General features: G+C 36.0%; 1 protein-coding gene across 1 annotated transcript in view; it reads left to right on the top strand.

Moving 5' to 3' along the window:
• The first annotated feature begins 4,451 nt into the window (after positions 1 to 4,451).
• LOC123534421 (tRNA wybutosine-synthesizing protein 4-like) overlaps positions 4,452 to 25,296 on the top strand; it is a 56,985-nt gene continuing 36,140 nt past the window's right edge. Inside the window, exons 1-2 of the mRNA XM_045316663.2 lie at positions 4,452 to 4,596; positions 21,949 to 22,073. Of these exons, the coding sequence (XP_045172598.2) occupies positions 4,546 to 4,596; positions 21,949 to 22,073 (176 nt within the window). The 5' untranslated portion in view covers positions 4,452 to 4,545. The remainder of the gene's footprint in view (positions 4,597 to 21,948; positions 22,074 to 25,296) is intronic.

Raw genomic sequence — 25,296 nt, 5'->3', positions numbered from 1 at the left:
GAGAACTTACTGGGAATAAGATTATCTTATACCTTAGAAAATCCATTCTGTTCGTTAAGTAATAAAAAAAAAACAAGAAGAGATTTTTTTTGTTTTCAAAATTGAACCCTTTTACTGCGTTAACAGTATGTTAACAGTTTGTTATACATTACACTTTGGTTGTAAAATCATTTCATGTGAAAAAGCCATCCAGCTGGCTTACGGTTGGTCGATGGCTCTACTCAGGTTCCAGCTTGTCCCTGAAATTATGCACAAAGGAGCATGCGACATTCCAGAATCATAAAAAGCCGGAATGTCGCCGTATGACCTAGAATTGTCTTGTTGTGACGTTAAACCCAACAAATAGGAAAGACAAAATCAAAGAAATGGTGGTTCAAACCTACAACTGCGAGGGGCATCTATATTGACGTGACTTAATTTCCCGAAACTCTTCAGCCAACCTAGAAATCCGTTTTCAACGGACTACTTCAATTTGCTACAAGTATATATAACGAAAATACTTACAATTACCATGAAGTACATGAAAGCACAAATTAAGTGGTCATGTATGTTGATATTTGTTCACTGTATCCCTTTGTGAAAAAATACAAAAAGTATTCCCTCCAGGAGTCTGTCATTCTTAGTCATGAGGAAATTGATATCACAAATCTAAAGAAATACATTGGCTTGGCCAAGTGTAAGATGTTACCTCTTTAAGATTTATGGTTACCAGTCCTACAAGAAAATGGTGTACACCATGTGTCGTACATGTACAGAGAAAGAACTTCAGACCCGTTCTCATTCAGAGGAGGAATGGGGCTTGGTTAGTGTTTTGACCTCGGTGAAATTGAATAAGTCTTTAAACCTAAGTTACAAGGTCCTTGAAGTGTATCAAATGTGTCACTTAAAGGAATGGAGCAACATTGTCTATAAGGAATACATCAAGTATTTGTTAGACATTCTTCCCCGGGGGACAACTGAACATGGCTTCAGCCACGGCCCTTTTGTCTGGATTCTTTTCCACATGTTCAAGGATGACACCTTCGGCCTGAACATAGTCTCTCCTATTTTGAAAATATCTTTATCAGCCTGGGTTTTGACATAATTGGGATAACCACTGGCGTCTTCTTTTTTCGATCTAGGAACTTTCAGATATTCATTTGTGACTGACCTTAATTCTGTTGTGAGAGTAGAAAACATTTGTGAACAATTTATTAATGTGTTGCAGTGTCATATTTATATGTTTTCCATACTTGCTGGAATAGAATCTACGGATATTGTAACCTCATGCGGTAGTGTGTCGTTTTTTTAAATAATATGTGATGGCACCATTAACCAGCAGGTTGTACCTCTATATGCAGCCCGTCTGGGTGTACCATATAAGGCTTTAATCACTGGTATCCGGTAATGGGGGTAAGATAGCCTCAAGGGGAAGGGTGCTGTTATGGATGTTCGTTTCTTTATTTCCTGATTTGTGCATATCATTTCTCTGACCACCACCATCAACAATATCAATCATAGGTATATATTGTTCATTTTTCCCACTCATTAGTTCTCAGATATTGTAAGTTTCACGAAAAGTCATTCTTATATACATTTATCAAAACATATATGTATTCATTATTCTCTTCACATCTTCTTTTTTTTTTACTTCGTTTACTTAGTGACATAGTGTTGTATAATTCATATGACAATTCTGTCACAACATTTTATTTTCTTTCCTATTTGTATTTTTTTTTTCATTATTTTTCTTTCTCGTTTATATTTTTCTCTCTTTATGTTTTATCACAAAATGTAATAGCCTTGCACTGTTCACATTTTTAGACCATGTGTTGTTATTTTTTCTTTAGTCTATTTCTATTATTACATGTGTGACATAATAACAATATGATTTCTTTAAATGTAATCTATTTTTCTCACATATGAGTTTTTACTTTTTAGGGTTTTGATGCGCGGATTACAAATGATATTTATTCTTTCATCACTTTTACAAAATTGTATCTTATCATAATTTCTATTCATTGTACTTAATACTGTTTATGCCACTAAGAATTAATTTGTTCATAATACGTTATTTTGATTCATGCCTTTTACTTCATTGACTACATATACATTGTTACGTACTTAGGATGAATTTTTACATATTTTGTTAGAGGACCATATGTAAGACTGGCTACAGCCAAATTTTTTATCTTCTTTAGATGAATTTATTATCATTTTCTTTATTATTATTATTATTAAATGATAGAAAAAATCCTAATATATCAAAAATGTATGCAATTAATCGATTTTTCTTAAAACGAAACCATATACAATTTTCGCCAGAGAAACATCATGATTGATATGTTAAATTACATAGTGTTCGTCAGAACTATGGTATGGTAGTTAGTAGTTACATATATGCCTGTTTCAGTTACATATAGGATTTTGGTTACATATGTGTGCGCTTTGTTACATTTGTGCTACGTCGGGTTTTTTCTATATAGTTACATATGTGTCCTTTTATCTATATATATGCTTTAGTCACATATGTGATCACAACAGACGTTCAGTGATAGGGCTATATAGCTATGACTTCGGAAATGTGTACGCAGATGATCTTTAGGGGTCCGGTAAATATTTTTTTTCTAGAACGTCTATGGTAGCATCTGGAAGCATTTTCACAATAAAACTGCGCAAAGAACTACAAAATACCTGCAAATCTTACAAAAAATGTATCTAAAATGTAGATTACAAAAAAAAGTATTGCTATACATTACAAACTCTTCCAAAATATTAAAATTAATATAGATAAATTACCTTGTAATACCTTTTAAATGGTGGTACATATTTTCTTATTTATTTTATTTTTTGATATTCATGGATAATAAGAGTTCAGTGGGGATTGGACGATGAAGGCGTCAAATATTTAAGAATCTGAACGATCGATGAACCTTCAGTTTTTTTTTTTTTTTTTTTTTTTTTTTTTTTTTTTTTGCTCTGTAGGGCTATTTTCCTTATTTTCTTTGCAATATTTTGCTAAAACACCTGCCTGATCTATGCTTGACATGTAGTTTGCATTTCCATAATGAAATAATAACATGACAGAATTTGTCATGGATACTTATTGGAAAGGACCCCATTGCAAATATGTTACAAAACTTTAATGGGGTATCATGTGCTATATATATGTGCTATATATATGTCTCTAAACTTATTAATTAGCTCCATTTCCTATAATGTAATAATATTTGTATCAAATATGTTAACTATGTGAACTTTGTGATAACTGCCTGTGATATTTTGTGATTACTATGACAGATATATTCACGAATTAATGTCATTTTATCTTATCTTACTTAGATCATACATTTGGGGTGTCATTCTTTAGCTTTTTTTTTTCAGTTCATGAATTTGACTGAAACTATTTTTCTTGCATCAATCATGACCCCTGCTTTACTTTTGATATTTATTCAGCACTGAGAATATTCTTCAAGAAAATATAAGTTACAGACATTTAAAGGGAATTCCTATTGTTTTTATGCGGATCTTTTGCGATGATACTATTTAGGGAAAAAGTGAAGTGAAGTCAACATTTGATGAAACATGTGATCAATAGACAATCTTAAATATGATGAATCTTGTATAAAATAACATTTTTCAGTAAGTTTTATCAGCAATCAAATGTTGATACTGGTTTATATTGTATTGACATGTATCATGCCTGACATGTATCATGCAACTTTCCATTTGTGGATGTGTTTTGACAGTACATTTGAGTACAAAGACAGTATTGTATATATGATGTTACACGATTAACTTTGTGTTGATAAGACAATATCTCTTTTCAAATCATATAAAGGATTAAGCTTTTTTTTAACTTCTAGCAGATATAATCAATTTAGTCAAGTTCAGGCGATTTTTTCGTCTGAACAGGTGTTGTATTTAACATACAATTTAGCCTGGTGACCCTACTCTGTTGGCCTTTTTTATGTTCACAATACAATTATCTATACACAAGGAAAACAGAAAAAAAATCTATGATTTTCTTTCAACATTTAAAAAATTATTCTTTACTAGTATTTTTCATTAACAAAAGTTCACAAACGTGAATATGAAACAAGCTTTTTTTTCATTTGTATATCCATCATTGTAATGACATTGTATTACAAATGTGACTAGCAATTTCAACAACAGTGGGTGTGTTTAAAACAATTTTTCACAAAAACAAGCCTGATGACCCATTTGTTTTTATTTGTTCATTGTTTTCAACACAAAATTTCCTATCAGTTATGTGAATTTGGAAAAAAAATCTATGAAATAAAAAAAAACTATAGGAATTCTCTTTAAAATGGGTTCTGGTGTGTGCTGCAGTTTATTTAGGATAAAGAAGAACAACTATTTAGTGTATTGTAACTTTAAGTCCATTTCGCGAAATGGAGCCCATTTCGGACTATTCTTACCGGTTGGAGTAACTATATTATCCTATTGGCTCGGAAAAAAAAAACAACAACACACGAGCGGAACAGAAATATTTGCGAAAAGCTCTTAAACAGAAGTGTCACAACTTGTTTAAGATAGAAAACCATGGAAAATGATAAAAGGTCAAAGACTTCAAAGTCAAGAAGGGAAACAGCGGTGCGAATTAGATTTATTTTGATGAAATTTTAATGGATGTGTTACCGTAAAATACACCATGGTTAATAAGTCCCATGCAAGATTTTGCTTTGATCAGCCTTCAAAGAACTTTATTGTGAAACCTGACTTCCATGTAACTTCCTCTTACGGACCAATTCTAGAATATGACTCTAGTCTCTGACATCTGCCAGATTTAGCCAACCTTGGTGCAACCGCACCATTCGCCGCTTCACTAGTAGCTTCTATACTCAACATCACTAATCTCGCATCATCACTAATTTCGCGGTATTTGAGTTGCACCACCTATGTGGTGTTTACCGGTGAAGTTCGTGACCTATTTTACTCATGCTGGCGAAAAATGGAATCTTGGACGTTTCGACCCCAAGACATTCCAACCCCAAAATTTAATTTTCTTGGACAATTCGACCCCAAAGACATTTCGACCCCAAGACATTTCGACCCCTAAGAAATAGTTGTATGTTTTCATTTTATATTTCTTTCGTTTTGCATATTTTAGAAAATATGAATATATAGATCTATATAAATATTCTATTTTTAAATGAATCATACACAGTGTCAGTGAATAAACCGCGCTGACCAGAAAGGACCGGCCGTATGTTTATTATTAGAACTAATTGAATTATTTCTTCATGTTTAATTTGATAATTTAAGAAGAAAAAATGTTATGAAAAATCAGTTTTTTAAAAGAATTATATCATGTTTATATATGAATATAAAAACAGTGCATTTATTGCCAAAGCACAATTAATGTCCTTTGAATATATGCGGCGTAACAAACACTTGCCTCTGATTAGTCCTGATAGAGTTTGATTGGATTATTGCACCTATTGATTATATCAATTAATCAGTATATTTGTAAGCACACACAAGTGACATGTGACAAATGATGTCTAACAAGGTAAGTGCAGTTAAATATGATAAGCTTTTATTCAATTTAAAAGCTAACAAAATTATCGCGATCGTTTTGCGTTAAAGAATTTTATTTATTCTTCTGAAACTTATTATTTATATTATACACAAATGATTTCTGCAATAAACCCTACAAAATACCATTTATTAATAAAATAAGGGTGTATTTCGGTAATAGAAATTTCCCGCGCGGTCGCCGAATTTCAGTCTCGTATAAAGTCATTTTGCGTGAACGTATTTTATTTTCCTGTCGTATTTTATTCATTAATGATATATATGATTGAATTATTTAAAAAAACCTTCAAAAATACCTTTAACTTACAAAATACAGGTGTATTCCGGTTATGGAAAATGTATTCCGGTGTATCCCGGTTTTTTAGGTGGATTCCGGTTTAATGCGTGACCGAAATCTCTTGAAGTTGTTAAAATCATACTTTTAAAATCATGCTAAAATATTTAATATAGAAAAAAGTAATACGGCTGCCACATTTTCCTTACAGATATGAAATATGATAATATTTTTCCCCCATTTTTAACAGAACAGTACTCACATATTCTTATATTTTGCAGTAACGGGGATTTTGTGTTTGATATTTTACAACTGGAAGGAATGTCGTTCATAGAAAAGAAAAGAGCAGTTTGTAAATAACAAAAATCATATTCTGTATTTTGTAAAGCAAATACTTGATGTGTGCGTCAAAATTTCTTACGAAAATAACATTAAATGCGAAAATAAGCAATATGTTGTTTAATTTCCTATTGTTTTTTTTTTTTCATTTTCGCCTAAATTAAAGATAATGTTGACACATATTTATAAATATCCGATGTCACCACAATCGCTTAATTGATTGTTAATTGCAATGCGCACTGCAGATAAATATACACGTGCTGTATATCAACAAACAATTAATCAAGGTGTGATAATCCAATCAAAAGATCACGTTTTTCTGATTATGATTCTAAATATCAATATAATGAAGATGGTGACATCTTAAACTTCTTTGAGTTACATTATAATTATTTATATTTGGTTGAATCCCATAGAAATGAGATGCATATATCTTTCACCAAAAAAAAAAAAAAAAAAAAAAAATCAAATGAAAATAAATAAATAAATAAAGAGATATTAAAGATGTGACTTTATTAAAGTTATTTTCATAATTAAAATCAGCGAAATCGGCCCATGATTTAAAAATCTTTTTTTTTTTAAATATAGCCGTGTACTAAAATAGTCTTTAAGATGATTTGAAAATATAAATAAACACCAAGTATGAAAATATGTTATATGAAGGTTATTTTAAGATAGATAATCGGAACGATTTGTTCATAAATTATTTACGTAATAAACGCGGCTGATACATAAATCCCGTTATTTTCGTTAATAAAAAAAGATAATTTATAAATGATGATTATTCCGTTATTGTGAGATAAAAATAACTCATTTTTCATATGAAGGCATGTACTAATATAGTCTTTAAGAAATTAAAAAAAAAAGAATTTAGAAAATAAAGAAATTTAGACAAATATGGCTCTTTTTCGTAAAAAAAATCTTATTTTCACGAAAATAACCGTATTTTAACATTTTTATTGGTAATTAAGCGTTATTACATTTTGAAATTGCTCAATTATCCTTAGATTAAAGCTAAATTATAATAATGACGGCATTCTTAGATGTTTTCAGGCATATCATGGAATGGGGTCGAAATGTCCAAGGAGTTGGGGTTGAAATGTCTTGGGGTCGAATTGTCTCTTGGGGTTGAAATATCTTGGGGTCGAAATGTCTTGCTAGCCGAAAAATGTTCCTACATGCAGTTACATTGCTAAATATCTGTCAATATTTATTAAAATCGTATTTTTCACATGTCTATTGCAAAAATCCATGAATTAAGCAAATATTTGCAATGTTTATAAGTTCGTCTACCAGCTGATCGGCATTTGTCCTCATTAATTATGCAAATTAAGTCCCGCCTTTAGGTTAGAGGACACCAAGTTTTACGTAACATCCCCCAGCTACACAAAAATGAATGAAATATCAGTATCAGGTGAAAAATCAAAACGTCTTTAACTCGACGGATTTTAAGGGGGAGGAAGGGATATGGGGGCCCCCTGACCATCTCCTCAAAATACACCCATTGTACTGGTGCTAGACACATACAATAGTCAATATACCGTTCATCTGTAATGTCGCGGTACTTGACATTCGACGTAACGACATAATGTACATTATGATCACGCCCGCCACCTTGTGATTTACTTGCAAAATATCTGGTGTGTCCGCTGCCCAGAGGAGAATATTTTCGATAGTGCCACTGTGAACAGATAATATAAAACGTTTAAATTGGCGTTTAATGACTTTTGAGTGTTCCTGTTAGTTTGACTTAGATAGCTTTTCAATGTTTGAATTATATTTAGTGTTTTTTAACCTATGATAGTTTGATTGACACAATTGTTGACCTGTACCGCGACATTAGTGATTAGACGTCACATGATAACAATGGCTGACTATTGTTGTCAAAGTACACATGGCTGTTTCTTGAATGATATCTTATTCATTTTCACACAGTTATTGATGCATATGACATGAAGTATTGTGGTAAAGACAAGAAATACACTGTTGTGTTGTTTCTTGTTTAATGTCGTTACGTCGAATGTCGAGTACTGCGACATTACAGATGAATGGTATACATCTTCTATGCTCGTACTGCCAAGGGCTTTCGCATCGCAGGCAAGTGACGACATCACAATGGTTAAAAGCTGCTATATGTATAAGTGAAAAACAGATAAAAACCCTTGTAGTGTCTAGGCGATGTATTTCTGCAGGCGGTGACTGAAGTTGTCTGCAGATGTGGCCTGCACGAGGTCTGGTGGGAGGGCATTCCACTCACGGGTGGTACGGGGCAGGAAGCTGTTCTTGTACTGCTCATAGTTTGCACGGAGTTCAATGTAGGCTTGGCTGTGTTTTCTAGTAACATGGCGGACAGGACGTTGGAGGTACTCTGGGATGGTAACAGGAGACTCATTGTTAACTGCCTTGTAGAAAGTAGTCAGTCGTTTTTGCTGCCTACGTTGTTTGAGAGGAGGCCAATTGAGATCGTTCAGCATAGATGTAACGCTTTCTCTGTAAGAATGATTTCCAGTAACAAAACGGGCACCCCTAGGGCTCGACACTTACGCTGGTCCGAGACCAGTGCTTTTCTGGGAGGACCACTAACTTTTGGTATCTGTGTGGTCCAATGGACCACCGAAAATTACAAGCAAGTCATTTTTAAAATAAATTAATAAACATTGAATTGTTCACAGTACCGAAGTACAGCAGTTTAAAAATAGAATTTGGTTTTGGAACACGGTAACTTATCTATCGGCTTGATGTATTCATTTACGACCTCATGGGAATACCTAGTCTGCAAGGTATCAGTACAGTATCCAGTGTTCGGTAGACCCGAGATACCGGATTTTGACCCGCGAAAATCGAGAAAAACTTTGTATCTGACCCGCTCAGAAAATGCCCCATGCGTCGGCTTGACCCGCGGAAATTGTCTCGAGTACGAAAGTTCTGCCCCTGTGCCAATCAAAATCCCGATGAATTTAAATATTGTTTGCCGCCAAAAGCGGAAGTATGACAGTGGCGGAGCGTCGTATATTAACTAGCAACTGTAATATGTCAATCACGCCACGAGCTGACTGACACGTTGTCATCCAGTACAATTATAATGCCCTTCATTATCATAAGCGTTTATTGTTTAAAGTTAATTGATAAACAATGCGAAAAACCGTCTATTATCGTGTTTGTAAAACTTGCTAATTAGCAGTATACAGCTTTAATATGCTGTATTGTTATGTGTCTTGCCGATCATTACTGAAAACTAAAATCATTTGTTTTATGTGCTTGACACGTTTATATGAGCCGGTCAGCCGTTACGATCTATAGCATTTTATTTAATTTATTATCATTACCGAGGCTTTGTTTGGGCCAAAACAAATAAAAATGCTTAAATAAGCAGAAATTATAAGCATTCAATAGGTATAATGGAAAAAAAAAAGATTTTTGTAACACATATTTTATCAAGAATTTAATGTTACTTTCGTTTGCCATAATTTGTCACCCGTTTTCACGGCTGTGATTTTCGGACATTTTTAGCTCACCTGTCACAAAGTGACAAGGTGAGCTTTTGTGATCACGCGGTGTCCGTCGTCTGTCGTCCGTCCGTGCGTACGTGCGTCCGTAAACTTTTGCTTGTGACCACTCTAGAGGTCACATTTTTCATGGGATCTTTATGAAAGTTGGTCAGAATGTTCATCTTGATGATATCTAGGTCAAGTTCGAAACTGGGTTACGTGCCATCAAAAACTAGGTCAGTAGGTCTAAAAATAGAAAAACCTTGTGACCTCTCTAGAGGCCATATATTTCATAAGATCTTCATGAAAATTGGTCAGAATGTTCACCTTGATGATATCTAGGTCAAGTTCGAAACTGGGTCACGTGGGTTCAAAAACTAGGTCAGTAGGTCTAAAAATAAAAAAACCTTGTGACCTCTCTAGAGGCCATATTTTTCATGAGATCTTCATGAATATTGGTCAGAATGTTTACCTTGATGATATCTAGGTCAAGTTCGAAACTCGGTCACGTAGGGTCAAAAACTAGGTCATTAGGTCTAAAAATAGAAAAACCTTGTGACCTCTCTAGAGGCCATATTTCTCAATGGATCTTCATGAAAATTGGCCAGAATGTTCACCTTGATGATATCTAGGTCAAGTTCGAAACTGGGTCACGTGGGGTTAAAAACTAGGTCAGTAAATCTAAAAATAGAAAAACCTTGTGACCTCTCTAGAGGCCATATTTTTCATGAGATTTTCATGAATATTGGTCAGAATGTTCATCTTGATGATATCTAGGTCAAGTTCGAAACTGGGTCACATGCGGTCAAAAACTAGGTCAGTAGGTCTAAAAATAGGAAAACCTTGTGACCTCTCTAGAGGCGATATTTTTCAATGGATCTTCATGAAAATTGGTCAGAGTGTTTACCTTGAAGATATCTAGGTCAAGTTCGAAACTGGGTCACGTGGGGTTAACTAGGTCAGTAGATCTAAAAATAGAAAAACCTTGTGACCTCTCTAGAGGCCATATTTTTCATGAGATCTTCATGAATATTGGTCAGAATGTTCACCTTGATGATATCTAAGTCAAGTTCGAAACTGGGTCACGTGGGGTCAAAAACTAGGTCAGTAGGTCTAAAAATAGAAAAAACCTTGTGACCTCTCTAGAGGCCATATTTCTCAACGGATCTTCATGAAAATTGGTGAGAATGTTCAGCTTGATGATATCTAGGTCAGATTCGTAACTGGGTCATATGCGGTCAAAAACTAGGTCAGTAGGTCGAAAAATAGAAAAACCTTGTGACCTCTCTAGAGGCCATATTTTTCACGAGATCTTCATGAAAATTGGTGAGAATGTTCACCTTGATGATATCTAGGTCAAGTTTAAAAGTGGGTCACGTGCCTTCAAAAACTAGGTCATTAGGTCAAATAATAGAAAAACCTTGTGACCTCTCTAGAGGCCATATTTTTCAATGGATCTTATGAAAATTGGTCAGAATTTTTTATCTTGATGATATCTAGGTCACATGTGCTCAAAAACTAGGTCACTATGTCAAATAATAGAAATAACGACGTCATACTCAGTTCAAAACTGGGTCATGTGGGGATAGGTGAGCGATTCAGGACCATCGTGGTCCTCTTGTTAACAAGATTTTCTAGTGCAATCTTAATAAAAAGTCAATAAAAGTCTGCATTTAAGCAAAGAAGTATAAAATACACAGAATGGCAACTGGCTGTAATCTCGCGTGATCTCGTGTCAGAGCGTAAATCGGCGTTATCTTAGTAAAAACAAATGTCGGCGAGCATGGAGTTACAATTTGTACCTTTAAAACTACATTTAAAATACATGTTAGCTTCTAAAACAACATAAGTTTAATGTGAAATAGTCTTTAAGACACAAAGTACACGTTTTTTATCATCAAAAGAAGCATGGTCATACGGAGATAATTAATTTACCGATGAATAATTGCTTTAGCATACAAAATGGCGCATGGAGAACGCGTCACTTCCGGTAAACGAGATCTCATTCAGTTGTCACGGGATGTTGGCGAGATTTGCTCTATATGCCATTCAAGTTGCCGATCTATTTATTTTTATAGCTCTTTGATTTAAGAAAAAATGACAACTGTTGCAAAAAAAGCTCTTATTTTGAAGCATTTTTTGAGAAAAGGCACCAAACCCCATCCACTTTTCATATATGACCTGCAATGTGCAAAATAAGACAACTTAAAATATGAATTGCTGAAAAAAATCTTCTTTGTTGACATCTTTATTTTGAATTTTGATTTTCAAATTATTTTCATTAATTGAACGGCAGATGTTTATCAAAATAATAGTATAAAAATTACGTTTTGCAGTGTTTGTAAAAAGTACTCCATGGAAGAAGAGGGGGTCTCATATGTTACTGGTTGCGTTAACTTAAAAAAAGAAAAAGCATCCATCTAGGTAGGACCACCTGAAATTCTGTCGGACCATCAGTTTGCAAAACCACTGGAAAAAAGTTAGTGTCTAGCCCTGCACCCCTGCGTTACACTTTTTCAGAATATCTTGTTTGTAATAGGGGTCCCATACTGAGGAGGAGTACTCGAGATGTGGTCGAACAAGAAATGTAAATGCTTTCTGTTTCACTTCCTGGTTGCAGTTGTAGAGATGTCGTCTTAAAAGGTTGTGTATTTTGTTAGCTTTGCCAGTAATATTGTTTATGTGGTGTTTCCAGGTAAGATCTGAGGTAAGTTCAACTCTGAGGTAGGGATGGGAATCTACCTTCTGGAGGATGTTGCCTTCGATGTTATAGCTAGTATTCACGACGGAAGAAACGTGCGTATAAGAAAGCATAGCAGTCAAATTCAAAAACAGACTGGGACAAGTACAGGAACATACAACTTGCCACCAAGAAGGAATGTAAAACAGCCCACGATAAGTATGTCAGCGACCTAGTGACAGACGACAAATCAAAGAAGCTGTACACCTTCATAAAAAGCAAGAAGTGTGACAGCACTGGGGTAGCACCACTGAAGATGGATGGTATCAGCCATGTTGATGCAATCACAAAGGCAGAGATACTGAACAAGCAGTTCTCGTCAGTTCTCCTCAAGCATATCGTCCAGGGCCTCCGCTGTCGATCGCCAATGTCGCCATTTGCGATAATTCTAAGAATTTGGCGTTAAATTTTGCAAATTGGCGAAAATGAGTGGCGCATATTATTTTTGGGGTCGTTCATGTTTTTTTTCCGTAATGATATAAGCGATCAAGAATTGGTTCTTGATAGACGTGTTTACCTAGGCGCTGGTTGTAAATAAAACAGTCTAGACGGTGTATTTGTCGATTCAGCTATTGATGTTTTCGGCTATGTTGGGTGAGTGGGTCACCCACTGGGTGCCACTTTGAGAAGATAATTGCGTAAATATGTGTGAATTGATAATCAATCAGTTAAAAAAACATCTGCGAACTTGTATATTTGAAGTATGCTGAGGATTCACCAAAATTAACGACAATTACAGCATACTTAATGTGTTTGGATTTTTACAAAAAGACCAACATGTATGTTTGTGATATGCAGTTGTATGACAAATTTTTAATTAGTACGAAAGATACAGATTAAGTTTGTTACTTTTTGCTAAAATTTTAGATAATTTTCTAATTCGTCAGTTAAATCAAGATTAATCTAATGAGTTAAAAATTGTCAAGATCTTAACTATGGGTGTGAAAACAAAACAACAATGTCAGTGGACTCCGTTGGTATCCTGGCTAATTTCTTTAAAATGTTCAGAAACTTTGGAAAATAATGTATATAAGACAGTAAGGATTATAGAAATCTCATGACAGTTTAAGTTATATTCTACTTTAAATTTAGAAACTGAACTTTTTATTTTGTATTTACTTACAATTATTCAATACACATTGTTATTATTCCTATTAAATGTAATTATTTACAATAATTAATTTCCCTATGCACACTATGACAGCCAACTGAGAGAAATAAGTGGCTCAGAACTTTGGCTCAAAAGTGGCTCCAACTTTTTAGCTCACCTGTCACAAAGTGACAAGGTGAGCTTTTGTGATCGCGCAGCGTCCGTGCGTGCGTCTGTCCGTGCGTGCATCTGTCTGTGCTTCCGTGCATAAACTTTTGCTTGTGACCACTCTAGAAGTCACATTTTTCATGGGGTCTGAAAATTGGTCAGAATGTTCACCTTGATGATATCTAGGTCAAGTTCGAAACTGGGTCACATGCGGCCAAAAACTAGGTCAGTAGGTCAAAAAATAGAAAAACCTTGTGACCTCTCTAGAGGCCATATATTTCACAAGATCTTCATGAAAATTGGTCAGAATATTCACCTTGATGATATCTAGGTCAAGTGGGTCACGTGCCATCAAAAACTAGGTCAGTAGATCAAATAATAGAAAAACCTTGTGACCTCTCTAAAGGCCATATTTTTCATGGGATCTGTATGAAAATTGGTCTGAATGTTCATCTTGATGATATCCTGGTCAAGTTTGAAACTGGGTCATGTGCGTTCAAAAACTAGGTCAGTAGGTAAAAAAATAGAAAAACCTTGTGACCTCTCTAGAGGTCATACTTGTGAATGGATCTTCATAAAAATTGGTCAGAATGTTCATCTTGATGATATCTAGGTCAAGTTCGAAAGTGGGTCACGTGCCTTCAAAAAGTAGGTCAGTAGGTCAAATAATGAAAAAACGTTTTGACCTCTCTGGAGGCCATATTTTTCATGGGATCTGTATGAAAGATGGTCTGTATGTTTATCTTGATGATATATAGGTCAAGTTTAAAACTGGGTCAACTGCGATCAAAAACTAGGTCAGTAGGTCTTAAAATAGAAAAACCTTGTGACCTCTCTAGAGGCCATACCCTTGAGTGGATCTTCATGAATATTGGTCAGAATGTTCACCTTGATGATATCTAGGTCAAATTTGAAACTGGGTCACGTAGGGTCAAAAACTAGGTCAGTAGGTCAAATAATAAATAAAATCTTGTGACCTCTTAAGAGGCCATACTTTTCATGGGATCTGTATGAAAGTTGGTCTGAATCTTCATCTTGATGATATCTAGGTCAGGTTTGAAACTGGATCAACTGCGATCAAAAACTAGGTCAGTAGGTCTAAAATTAGAAAAATCTTTTGACCTCTCTAGAGGCCATATTTTTCAATGGATCTTCATAAAAATTAGTCTGAATGTTCACCTTGATGATATCTAGGTCACTTTCGAAACTGGGTCACATGCGGTCAAAAACTAGGCCAGTAGTTATAAAAATAGAAAAACCTTGTGACCTCTCTAGAGGCCATATTTTTCATGAGATCTTCATGAAAATTAGTGATAATGTTCACCTTGATGATATCTAGGTCAAGTTCAAAACAGGGTCACGTACCTTCGAAAACTAGGTCAGTAGGTCAAATAATAGAAAAACCTTGTGACCTCTCTAGAGGCCATATTTTTCAATGGATCTTCATGAAAATTGGTCAGAATTTTTATCTTGATGATATCTAGGTCAAGTTCAAAACTGGGTCACATGAGCTCAAAAACTTGGTCACTATGTCAAATAATAGAAAAAACAACATCATACTCAAAACTTGGTCATGTGGGAACAGGTGAGCGATTCAGGACCATCATGATTCTCTTGTTTAATTTGGCGAAAAGTTTGGCGACAAGTATGAAAAACCCAGAGGATGCCCTGATCGTCCATAGCAACCTGTTGCAGTTTTTTGATTGCCACAATACCATAAGCCAGTACCAACATGGCTTCCGGAAAATGCATTCATGTGAGTCGCAGCTGATCACGACCATCAATGATATAGCAACAAGTCTTGACAATGCGGAACAGGTTGACGCCATTCTACTGGACTTCTCTAAAGCTTTCGACAAATTTCCTCATAAGCGCCTTTCGCTGAAGCTGGACCATTATGGTGTACGAGGGAGGTTGCTCGACTGGATCAGAAGTTTCTTGAGCAACCATAGCCAGCAGGTAACACTTGAGGGTAAATCTTCTCGGTCTGCACCAGTAACATCAGGTGTCCCCCAGGTACAGTTCTTGGCCCCCTCCTGTTCTTGGTCTATATCAATGACATGCCCCAGTGCGTCCAGTCTCCTACTAGACTCTTCGCAGATGAATCTCTGTTGTATCGGATCATCAAGACCACTGAGGATGCACAGATTCTACAAGAAGACCTCATCAAACTACAGGAATGGGAAAAGACATGGCTAATGGAATTCAACCCTGACAAGTGCGAAGTACTCCGAATCTCCAACAAGCGGAAAAACATCAATGCCGAATACACCATCCATGGCAAACAGCTAAAACAAACGAAACAGTCAAAATACCTAGGGGCCGTTCTAACTGACACTCTGTCTTGGAATGTGCACATCAACATGATCACCAAAAAAGCCAACAACACTACAGCCTTCCTCAGTCGCAAGCTCTCATCTTGCCCCAAGTCCACAAAAGAGGCCTGCTACAAAGCATACATTCGACCGAAAGTTGAATATGCTGCCACCTTATGGGACCCCCACACATAGGCCAACATCACCAAAGTTGCAATGCAGAGCTGCTAGATTCGTTTTAGGAGATTACTCTCGTAAAAGCAGCGTTACCGCAATGCTCAACACTCTAGGCTGGGAGAGTCTCCAGCAGCGAAGGAAAGAGGCCAAAGCAGTTATGTTCTACAAGATAGTCCACAATCTCATTGCCATACCAAGTTGCATACTTCAACCACAGGGTGTGTCAATGAGAGGCCACTGAATGAGATACAGGTCACCATACTGCAGGACTTCGGTACTGAAGGAGTCTTTCTTCCCTACCACCATAGTTCTATGGAACCAGCTCCCACAGAGCCTCGTTGCAGTACCCACCTTGGAAGCCTTCAAGGAGGGGATCGCTGCTGCCATTTAACTACATTACTTATTGTTTTTATCCTGCTTTTCATTTGGCACTTGGGACCCTCCCTTACTTGTGTATAATTATAGTCACCACGATGCGACAATGTCATTTCTTGGCCCAGCATCGATACCGGAAGAAGAAGAAGAAGAAGATTACAGAAATTTGATGGCTTACACTGTGTGTCTTCAGTCCTGTTAAACTAAGGCCTAAAAAAAAATTTGTTTCTGGTAACATGCTAAAAACAAATCGCAGACACTTGGGGGTCAGAACCTGTCCCCCTCCCAATCCGCCCCTGCCAACCATTTTCGCCTTTTAAATCAAACTTCAGCACATGTCTCGATCATACAACAACTTCTGTTAACATTTCAATATGTTTAAAAAATCTCCCACATACTATCAATGCTCAGAAAAACTAAAGACAACTCACTCCGAGCGTTTTCAACACAAAATAGCTTGTCCAAGGAAAAGGAGAATAGATCCCAGCTTGATGTTGCGCAGTCAAATTCACTGTACACAGAGCCGGGACACAGACGATATTGTTAGTGGTAATAATAAAAATACTCGATCACATTGTCATCTGCCGCGATGGCAGAGAGAGTACAGTCGCTGGTTATGTGAGCCTATTTTTGGGCAGGGCCGCGGGTTCGCTCTGCGCTATGGGCAATCTTTTTTTTTTCCTTTTTTTAATTGATTTTTTATTTATCTTGAGAATATAATGAAAATATTATATTAAAAAAAGAAAGAAAAAAAGAATGCCCAAGGTGCGGAGCGAACCCCAGGGGCCCTGCCCAAAAAGGAAATTTCAGAATCAGCGTCTGTACTATCTCGACCATCGCGGCAGTTGACCTCTTTGGCAAGTATTTTTATTTTAACCGCTAATGATATCGTCTGTGTCCTGCCTCTGTATAGTAAATTTGACTGTGCAACATCAAGCTGGGATCTATTCTCCTATTCGGATTCCTTGGACAAGAAAATCGTGTTTACATTGCGAAGTAAGTTATCTTGTGGGTTTTTTTTAGCATTGATAGAATATGTGAATTTTTAAAACATGTTGAAATGGTAACAGAAGTCGTTGGATGATAGAGACATGTGCTCAGTTTGTTTTAAAAAACGAAAATATATTGACTGAGGGTTGACAGGGGTGGCCTGGGAGGGGGAGGGGAGCTGACCCCCAAGTGTCTGTGAAAAAAATTAGGGTAGGTACGCCGGAAATTTTTTTTTTTTTTTTTTGGATTTGTTTTTATTAAGGGAGACTTTTCGGAAATTATTTTTGTATCAAAAAATGAATACAATTAAGGGGATTATACCTTTAGAGCATCAATAAGTTGATTTCTGACATCACTGACCATGTTTAAAACAAAAGTGCAGTTTTGCAACATTTTGTTAAAAAGTTGAAAAAAATATTCTCCAGGGACATAAAAACATTTAGGGTACCGGAAACAAACATTTTTTTTTTTACACCTAAATTTTAACTTTTAGGTCGACGCGTCATGTGAGACACGACCAGCCGTTTAGTGTGTCGTGTCACATGCTGCATTAATTGTCATGTTATAAACTCTTAGATCCATGCCCAACGTAATACGACAATTCAACAGGACAGGGCGCACGACGACCAGGGATGGCTCTGGATATTTTTTAGCTGTGGCCAACACTTTCGTCATTTTGGCAAAAGTTGGAGCCAAAGATCAAGCCACTGGATCCGACATTGGTGCCAAACGAAGATGGGAAATGAAAGTTCCTTTTACCTGCATTATAAAACAAATACCTAAATTTAAGTTAATTTATTTTCAGTTCTATAAATGTTTTCATACATGCTTAGATTCTCTTGCTTTAATAATGCACAATTCTTGCACCAACTTGTTCAGATATATACATTTAATTGATTTATTTTTAAATCTTTTCGAAAAAAATACCAAACTTGCCGATCTTTTTACAATATTTTGTACGGCAGTTTCAGTTGTCCATAGAATCGGTTTTTATCCATAGTGTCCTTATTTGAAATAAATTATGAAGTAATTAATTTATAATAAAATAACATACGATTGATGCATAATGTTGAAGGAGGTTTATGTCTGCACTCATTTAGTTTATCGGCTTTTAACACGCCGATTGAAAATTTTCAAAATGGCAGCGGTTAACAAAATTGATAAACTGCAGTAGGATATTAACGCTATAGTTGGTTGAAGTTTGACAGGCAAGTAGGTGGGTTGACCATGGATTTATCTATTATTTATATCTAGTGTATCCGACTTTACAGCAAATCTGTAAGATGATCCTTGGTGTCTTTGAAACAAAAATGTCTCGGCCCGATCTTGCTTTGTTGTTGCCAGAGACTTCCGCCACTTGCTCCAAATTGGAGCCATTTCTTATTGTGTCGTGCGTTTGCCACGTTTTGTGTTTGTCAACAATAGATACAATGGACGCAAGGTTCTTTTAGCTAAAATTGTGAATGGGCCTGGGCGTGGTCATTTTATGAAAAGCAGTGTGCACGACATTTTGGAAAATTTTGAAAAAATATGTGCATCTCTACAAAATAGTAAAAATAAATAGTAAAAAATAAAGGCCTTAAACAGTAACTCTTGGGCGTAAAGAAGAAAAAAGGCAAAAGTGAAACACGTTCAATTCATTATCAGGATTTGCCCTGGATTTTTAGCTCATCTGATTTTTAAAAGAAAAACAATGATGAGTTATTGTCATCACTTGATCAGCGTCTGCATTGGCCTCAGCATTGCCTGGTTAAGTTTTATGTTTAGGTCAGCGTCTCTCCTAAACTAATCAAAGCTATTGCTTTAAATATTAAACTTAAAACACTTGTTCACCATCAATAGCTGACTCTGTTCAGCAAGAAACATAACTCCATCCAGCTTTTTACAAGAAATATGGCCCCTTTTGGACTTAGAAAATCAGATTTCTTGGTTGAGTTTTGTGTTTAAGTCAGCTTTTTTTTTAACTATCAAAGCTATTGCTTTAAAACTTGCAACATTTGTTCACCATCAAAAGCTGGTTCTGTACAGCAAGAAACATGACCCATCTTGCTTTTTGCAAGAATTATGGTCCCTTTAGACTTAAAAAATATCAGATTTCTTGGTTAAGTTTTGTGTTTAGATCAACTTTTCTCCTTAACGGTCAAAGCTATTGCTTTAGAACTTGGAGCAGATATTCCCCATTAAAAGCTATGTACAGCAAGTACTGTAAGGCTACATTGCTTTTTGCAAGAATTATGGCCCCTTTTCGACTTAGAAAATCATGGGTAGTACAATATTTCTATTATACAGAGACAAAAAATAGTTTTAAATCAGATGAGCGTCTGCACTCACAAGGCGGTGCTCTTGTTTATAATTTTATCAACAGATATTTTGGGAGAACTTGTTTTTCACTTGTTCTTCTTAATACTGAAATTCAGCTGTTGCTTTTAAGCTGCCAGAAGCCTTATGAGGAGTATTTAACATTTAAATTTGAAACTGGAAACACATTCAAAAGTGCGCTTGTTTATCATTGCTGTATAAATAACGTTTAGCTTTGGTGCTTTACCAGATACCCAGCTTGATTGGATTAAAAATAGCCACAAATTTGTTATTGATCAACATCAAGTTTACCATAACGTAAACAAAGAAATTTAAAACCCTGATAATTTGTGGAATGTACATGAAGTAGTGAATTTTTTCCACTGCTTTGTGAAAAAAGAAGTGAAATTTTGGATTGAAATTAAGGGAAAATGCCCTTGGACGACACAAGGCATGAGCCAAGCAGGATTCCGTATTGAACATCTATAGCTAAGGCTCTTGTGTTTACAGAATCTTCTATTTTTCTTTCAAACATGAATGGTATGGTTTAAATGGCCTTCAGTTATTGTCGTCCGCCATTGCTTTGGGTGGCATTTTCCCTTCCATAATGGGGGCCCATATCCCTTATCAGACATGTGCAAAAAAATGATGGCTTACTGGTAACAAAAAAAAAAAAAGAAATGATATCATTAACTGGAATGAAAACACTGTCTTGTTTAACCCTTAGCCTGCTGGCGGCGATTGGTTTTGTCTTTGCGACCAGTGCAGACCAAGATCAGCCTGCATATCCATGCAGTCTGATCATGGTCTGCACTGTTCGCCATTCTGTCAGTAATTTTTTGGTATGCACCCCTTTTAAAAGTTAATGGTACTGTCCAAATTGAATGATGGACAAGTTCATTATAGAAATTTAGCAAGGTATGGGTTAATTCAGTTTCATTAGCAGAGAAAGACTTGATGGTTTAAAGGGTGTTTGTTTTGTTGTAGAGATTTTGTAAACATTTTCCAGTCAAACGTGGCACAGACTTGTTTAAACATTAGAGTCTGTCTTATAGTGCAGCCAACACTAAGGCTGAAAAAGAGACACAGCAGGTTACCAGCTGCCTAGCCTGCCTTCTGTTTTCTAGGCATCCAGTTATCGGTTTGTTTATGGTTTGTTTATGAATAGCACAATGAATTAATTTGATTGATCATATTTTGTTTGCCTTTAGAAGTAGATATGCCTAAGCAGCAATGAAGAAATCTGATTTCAACTTAAGATCCATTTTTGCAAAGAGCTATTTTCTACTTGTCTTTATAATAGTATAGTAAAATATGATGAAGTTCCGCTTGTTTGGTATGGGTAAGTGGAACAAAAGTTTTGCCACCAGTGCTAGGAAAGCAATATTTACGTTTAAACAAATACTAAGACTGATTTCATATAGTTTAATACTTTTGACACAGACTTGAGCTATTATCCAGTATCTTCTTCTACATTGGAGTCATTAAACACTCCAGTGACACCTCCAGCTTCATCAAATATGCCCATTTTCACTATCCAGCATCGAAATAGTCCAGCGCGCCATCTCCTGTGACAGCTCTTGTTTGTTTAGTATATGACTTACCGGGTTAATAAACGACTGGAAGTAAATGCCGATTTACCAAAATAAATTTCCCGATAATTTGAAAATACTGCAATGCCATTGGACAGAAAATAATTACAAACACTAATAAGTTTGATATATATATATTTCATGTGGTAATAATGGTGAAATGATTGACATAAAGAAACAAGTTATCAAAGTTTATCAAATACAAATGGAACGTTTTAACATATACTTGACACTATACAGAAGAAGTCAGAGACAGTGCTGTCAGTACAAAAAAGGATGGAGACATTGCTCATATAGATTATAGGGTAACAAGCAGTACCACCCACGTGCACATGGGCATTCTTCACAGGGTTTAAGTTAGGGCTAAATATTTGGGAGAAGTTCCTGCTCCTTCCAAGTGAGAAGAACACCGTCATGTCAAAGGCATCAATTTTCAATACAATTACAAATAAATGAAGAGTCTGAGCTTGATGATGTATTGCTATGGTTACATTATTGTTACGTTCTTTAGAACATCAATTTTTAAAGTAAGTTTTATATTTGTTTGTATGTATTTTGTAGGTACAAGGAACCAATGACAGTAGCATAGTTAGCAAGTGTTCTATGTCCCTGCAGGGATATTTTGATGACCCCTATCTACAAGGCTTTGTTTCCAAGGTTACCAGACGTGCTCCACTTATACATAGGTCAGTACAAAAGAAATTTTTGAAATGGCATTTTGTACAGATTTCTATAAAGAGTAATGGATAGATTTGTCTTTTGAACTACATAACTTCTTGAATAATATGATTTTAACGTAATACTGATGTACTAGTGTAAAATGTTTTAAAAACATCTTGCTGTTGCCAAAGTATTCTCCTGTATCTATTAGAACTGCTTCTGAATTATTTTCACATGAAGTCATGCTTATTTTTGTTCAGATAATATAAATTCACTTCTATTATACCTCCACAAAACGAAGTTTGGGGGTGGGGCTAAATAGGAGTGAGCTTGTTGGTTGGTCGGTCCATTGGTTTTCATGGTTTCTGGACAGTAACTCATGAAAGGCTTTACATATTTAAATAATTTTTGGTACGCAAGTGTAATATCATAAAATACAGGTCAAGTTCGACTCAGATCAGTAGGTCAAAATTCAAGGTCGCAAATACCTGGAACAGTTAAACAGTTTCCAGATGATAACTTGAGAACGCTTGGGCCTAGGATCATGACAGTTGATAGGTGTGTTGGTCATGACCAGCATATGACCCCTATTGATTTTGAGGCCAGTAGGTCAAAGGTCAAGGTCACAATGACCCGGAACAGTTAAACTGTTTCCGGACGATAACTTGAGAATGCTTGGGCCTAGGACCATGAAAGTTGATAGGAAGGTTGGTCATGACCAGCAGATGATCCCTACTGATTTTGGCGTCAGTAGGTCATTTGACTTTGAAATTGGCTTACTTCTGTGACAAGGCCGTATTATGAGGGTATAATTTGTTACTCCTGTGACAGCTCCAGTTGTTTTTAGCTCACCTGTCACAAAGTGACAAGGTGAGCTTTTGTGATCGCGCGGTGTCCGTCGTCCGTCCATGCGTGCGTGCGTCCGTCCGTAAACTTTTGCTTGTGACCACTCTAGAGGTCACATTTTTCATGGGATCTTTATGAAAGTTGGTCAGAATGTTCATCTTGATGATATCTAGGTGAAGTTCGAAACTGGGTTACGTGCCTTCAAAAACTAGGTCAGTAGGTCTAAAAATAGAAAAACCTTGTGACCTCTCTAGAGGCCATATATTTCACAAGATCTTCATGAAAATTGGTCAGAATGTTCATCTTGATGATATCTAGGTCAAGTTCGAAACTGGGTTACATTCCATCAAAAACTAGGTCAGTAGGTCTAAAAATAGAAAAACCTTGTGACCTCTCTAGAGGCCATATATTTCACAAGATCTTCATGAAAATTGGTCAGAACCTTCATCTTGATGATATCTAGGTCAAGTTCGAAACTGGGTCACGTGCCGTCAAAAACTAGGTCAGTAGGTCAAATAATAGAAAAACCTTGTGACCTCTCTAAAGACCACATTTTTCATGGGATCTGTATGAAAATTGGTCTGAATGTTCAGCTTGATGATATCTAGGTTAAGTTCGAAACTGGGTCATGTGCGGTCAAAAACTAGGTCAGTAGGTCTAAAAATAGAAAAACCTTGTGACCTCGCTAGAGGCCATATATTTCACAAGATCTTCATGAAAATTGGTCAGAATGTTCACCTTGATGATATCTAGATCAATTTCGAAAGTGGGTCACGTGCCATCAAAAACTAGGTCAGTAGGTCAAATAATAGAAAAACCTTGTGACCTCTCTAAAGGCCATATTTTTCATGGGATCTGTATGAAAGTTGGTCTGAATGTTCATCTTGATGATATCTAGGTCAAGTTCGAAACAGGGTCATGTGCGTTCAAAAACTAGGTCAGTAGGTCTAAAAATAGAAAAACCTTGTGACCTCTCTAGAGGCCATACTTGTGAATGGATCTCCATAAAAATTGGTCAGAATGTTCACCTTGATGATATCTAGGTCAGGTTTGAAACTGGGTCACGTGCCTTAAAAAACTAGGTCAGTAGGTCAAATAATAAAAAAAACGTTGTGACCTCTCTAGAGGCCATACTTTTGATGGGATCTGTATGAAAGTTGGTCTGAATGTTCATCTTGATGATATCTAGGTCAAGTTTGAAACTGGGTCAGTTGCGGTCAAAAACTAGGTCAGTAGGTCTAAAATTATAAAAATCTTTTGACCTCTCTAGAGGCCATATTTTTCAATGGATTTTCATGAAAATTGATCTGAGTGTTCACCTTTATGATATCTAGATCAGTTTTGAAACTGGGTCACATGCGGTCAAAAACTAGGCCAGTAGGTATAAAAATAGAAAAACATTGTGACCTCTCCAGAGGCCATATTTTTTTTTTTATGAGATCTTCATGAAAATTAGTGAGAATGTTCACCTTGATGATATCTAGGTAAAATTCAAAACAGGGTCACGTACCTTCGAAAACTAGGTCAGTAGGTCAAATAATAGAAAAACCTTGTGACCTCTCTAGAGACCATATTTTTCAATGGATCTTCTTGAAAATTGGTCAGAATTTTTATCTTGATAATATCTAGGTCAGGTTCAAAACTAGGTCACATGAGCTCAAAAACTAGGTCACTATGTCAAATAATAGAAAAAACGATGTCATACTCAAAACTGGGTCATGTGGGAAGAGGTGAGCGATTCAGGACCATCATGGTCCTCTTGTTATTATATGCCTGAAGGGACATATAATGTTATGACGCAGGTGTCTGTCCATCTGTTAGCAATTTCGTGTCCACTGTGTAAGTCTCTTGAACCCCTTGAAGGATTTAAAAGAAACTTGACACAAATGTTAACCACATAAAGGCGACTTGCAGAGCATATGTTTTGGATGGCTTGCTTCAAGGTCAAGGTCACACTTAGCGGTCAAATGTCATATGACTTTGTTTTGTGTCCACCCTGTAACTCTTGAACTGTTTGAAGAATTTTAAAGAAACTTGGCCCAAATGTTCACCACATGAAGATGACGTGCAGAGCGCATGTTTTGGTTGGCTCACTTCAAGATCAAGGGCACAATTAGGGGTCAGAGGTCATACTTTCGGGTGTATATTGCTCCGAATAGCAGTGCGCTTGTTTGTGGATGGCATGGTGTTAAAGTTGATATACTATTGCATCTGTTGATCCATAGTTTGTCTATACTTCCTTCTTACAGATTCCATACTTCGTATAATCGAGCTATCCTACTCGACCTGGCGTCTGCGTCCTTCCGCATCCGCACTTTGGTTAAAGTTTTGATGTACTTTCTCTTTATCTTTGTTATTGCTTGATGGATTTACTTCAAACTTAAAATAGCTGTTCCTCATCAT

This window comes from Mercenaria mercenaria, chromosome 12 (assembly GCF_021730395.1).
Source record: "Mercenaria mercenaria strain notata chromosome 12, MADL_Memer_1, whole genome shotgun sequence".
NCBI classification, from domain to species: domain Eukaryota; kingdom Metazoa; phylum Mollusca; class Bivalvia; order Venerida; family Veneridae; genus Mercenaria; species Mercenaria mercenaria.
The sequence above is the reverse complement of the archived record's forward strand: the minus strand, read 5'-3'. Positions and strand labels throughout refer to the sequence as shown.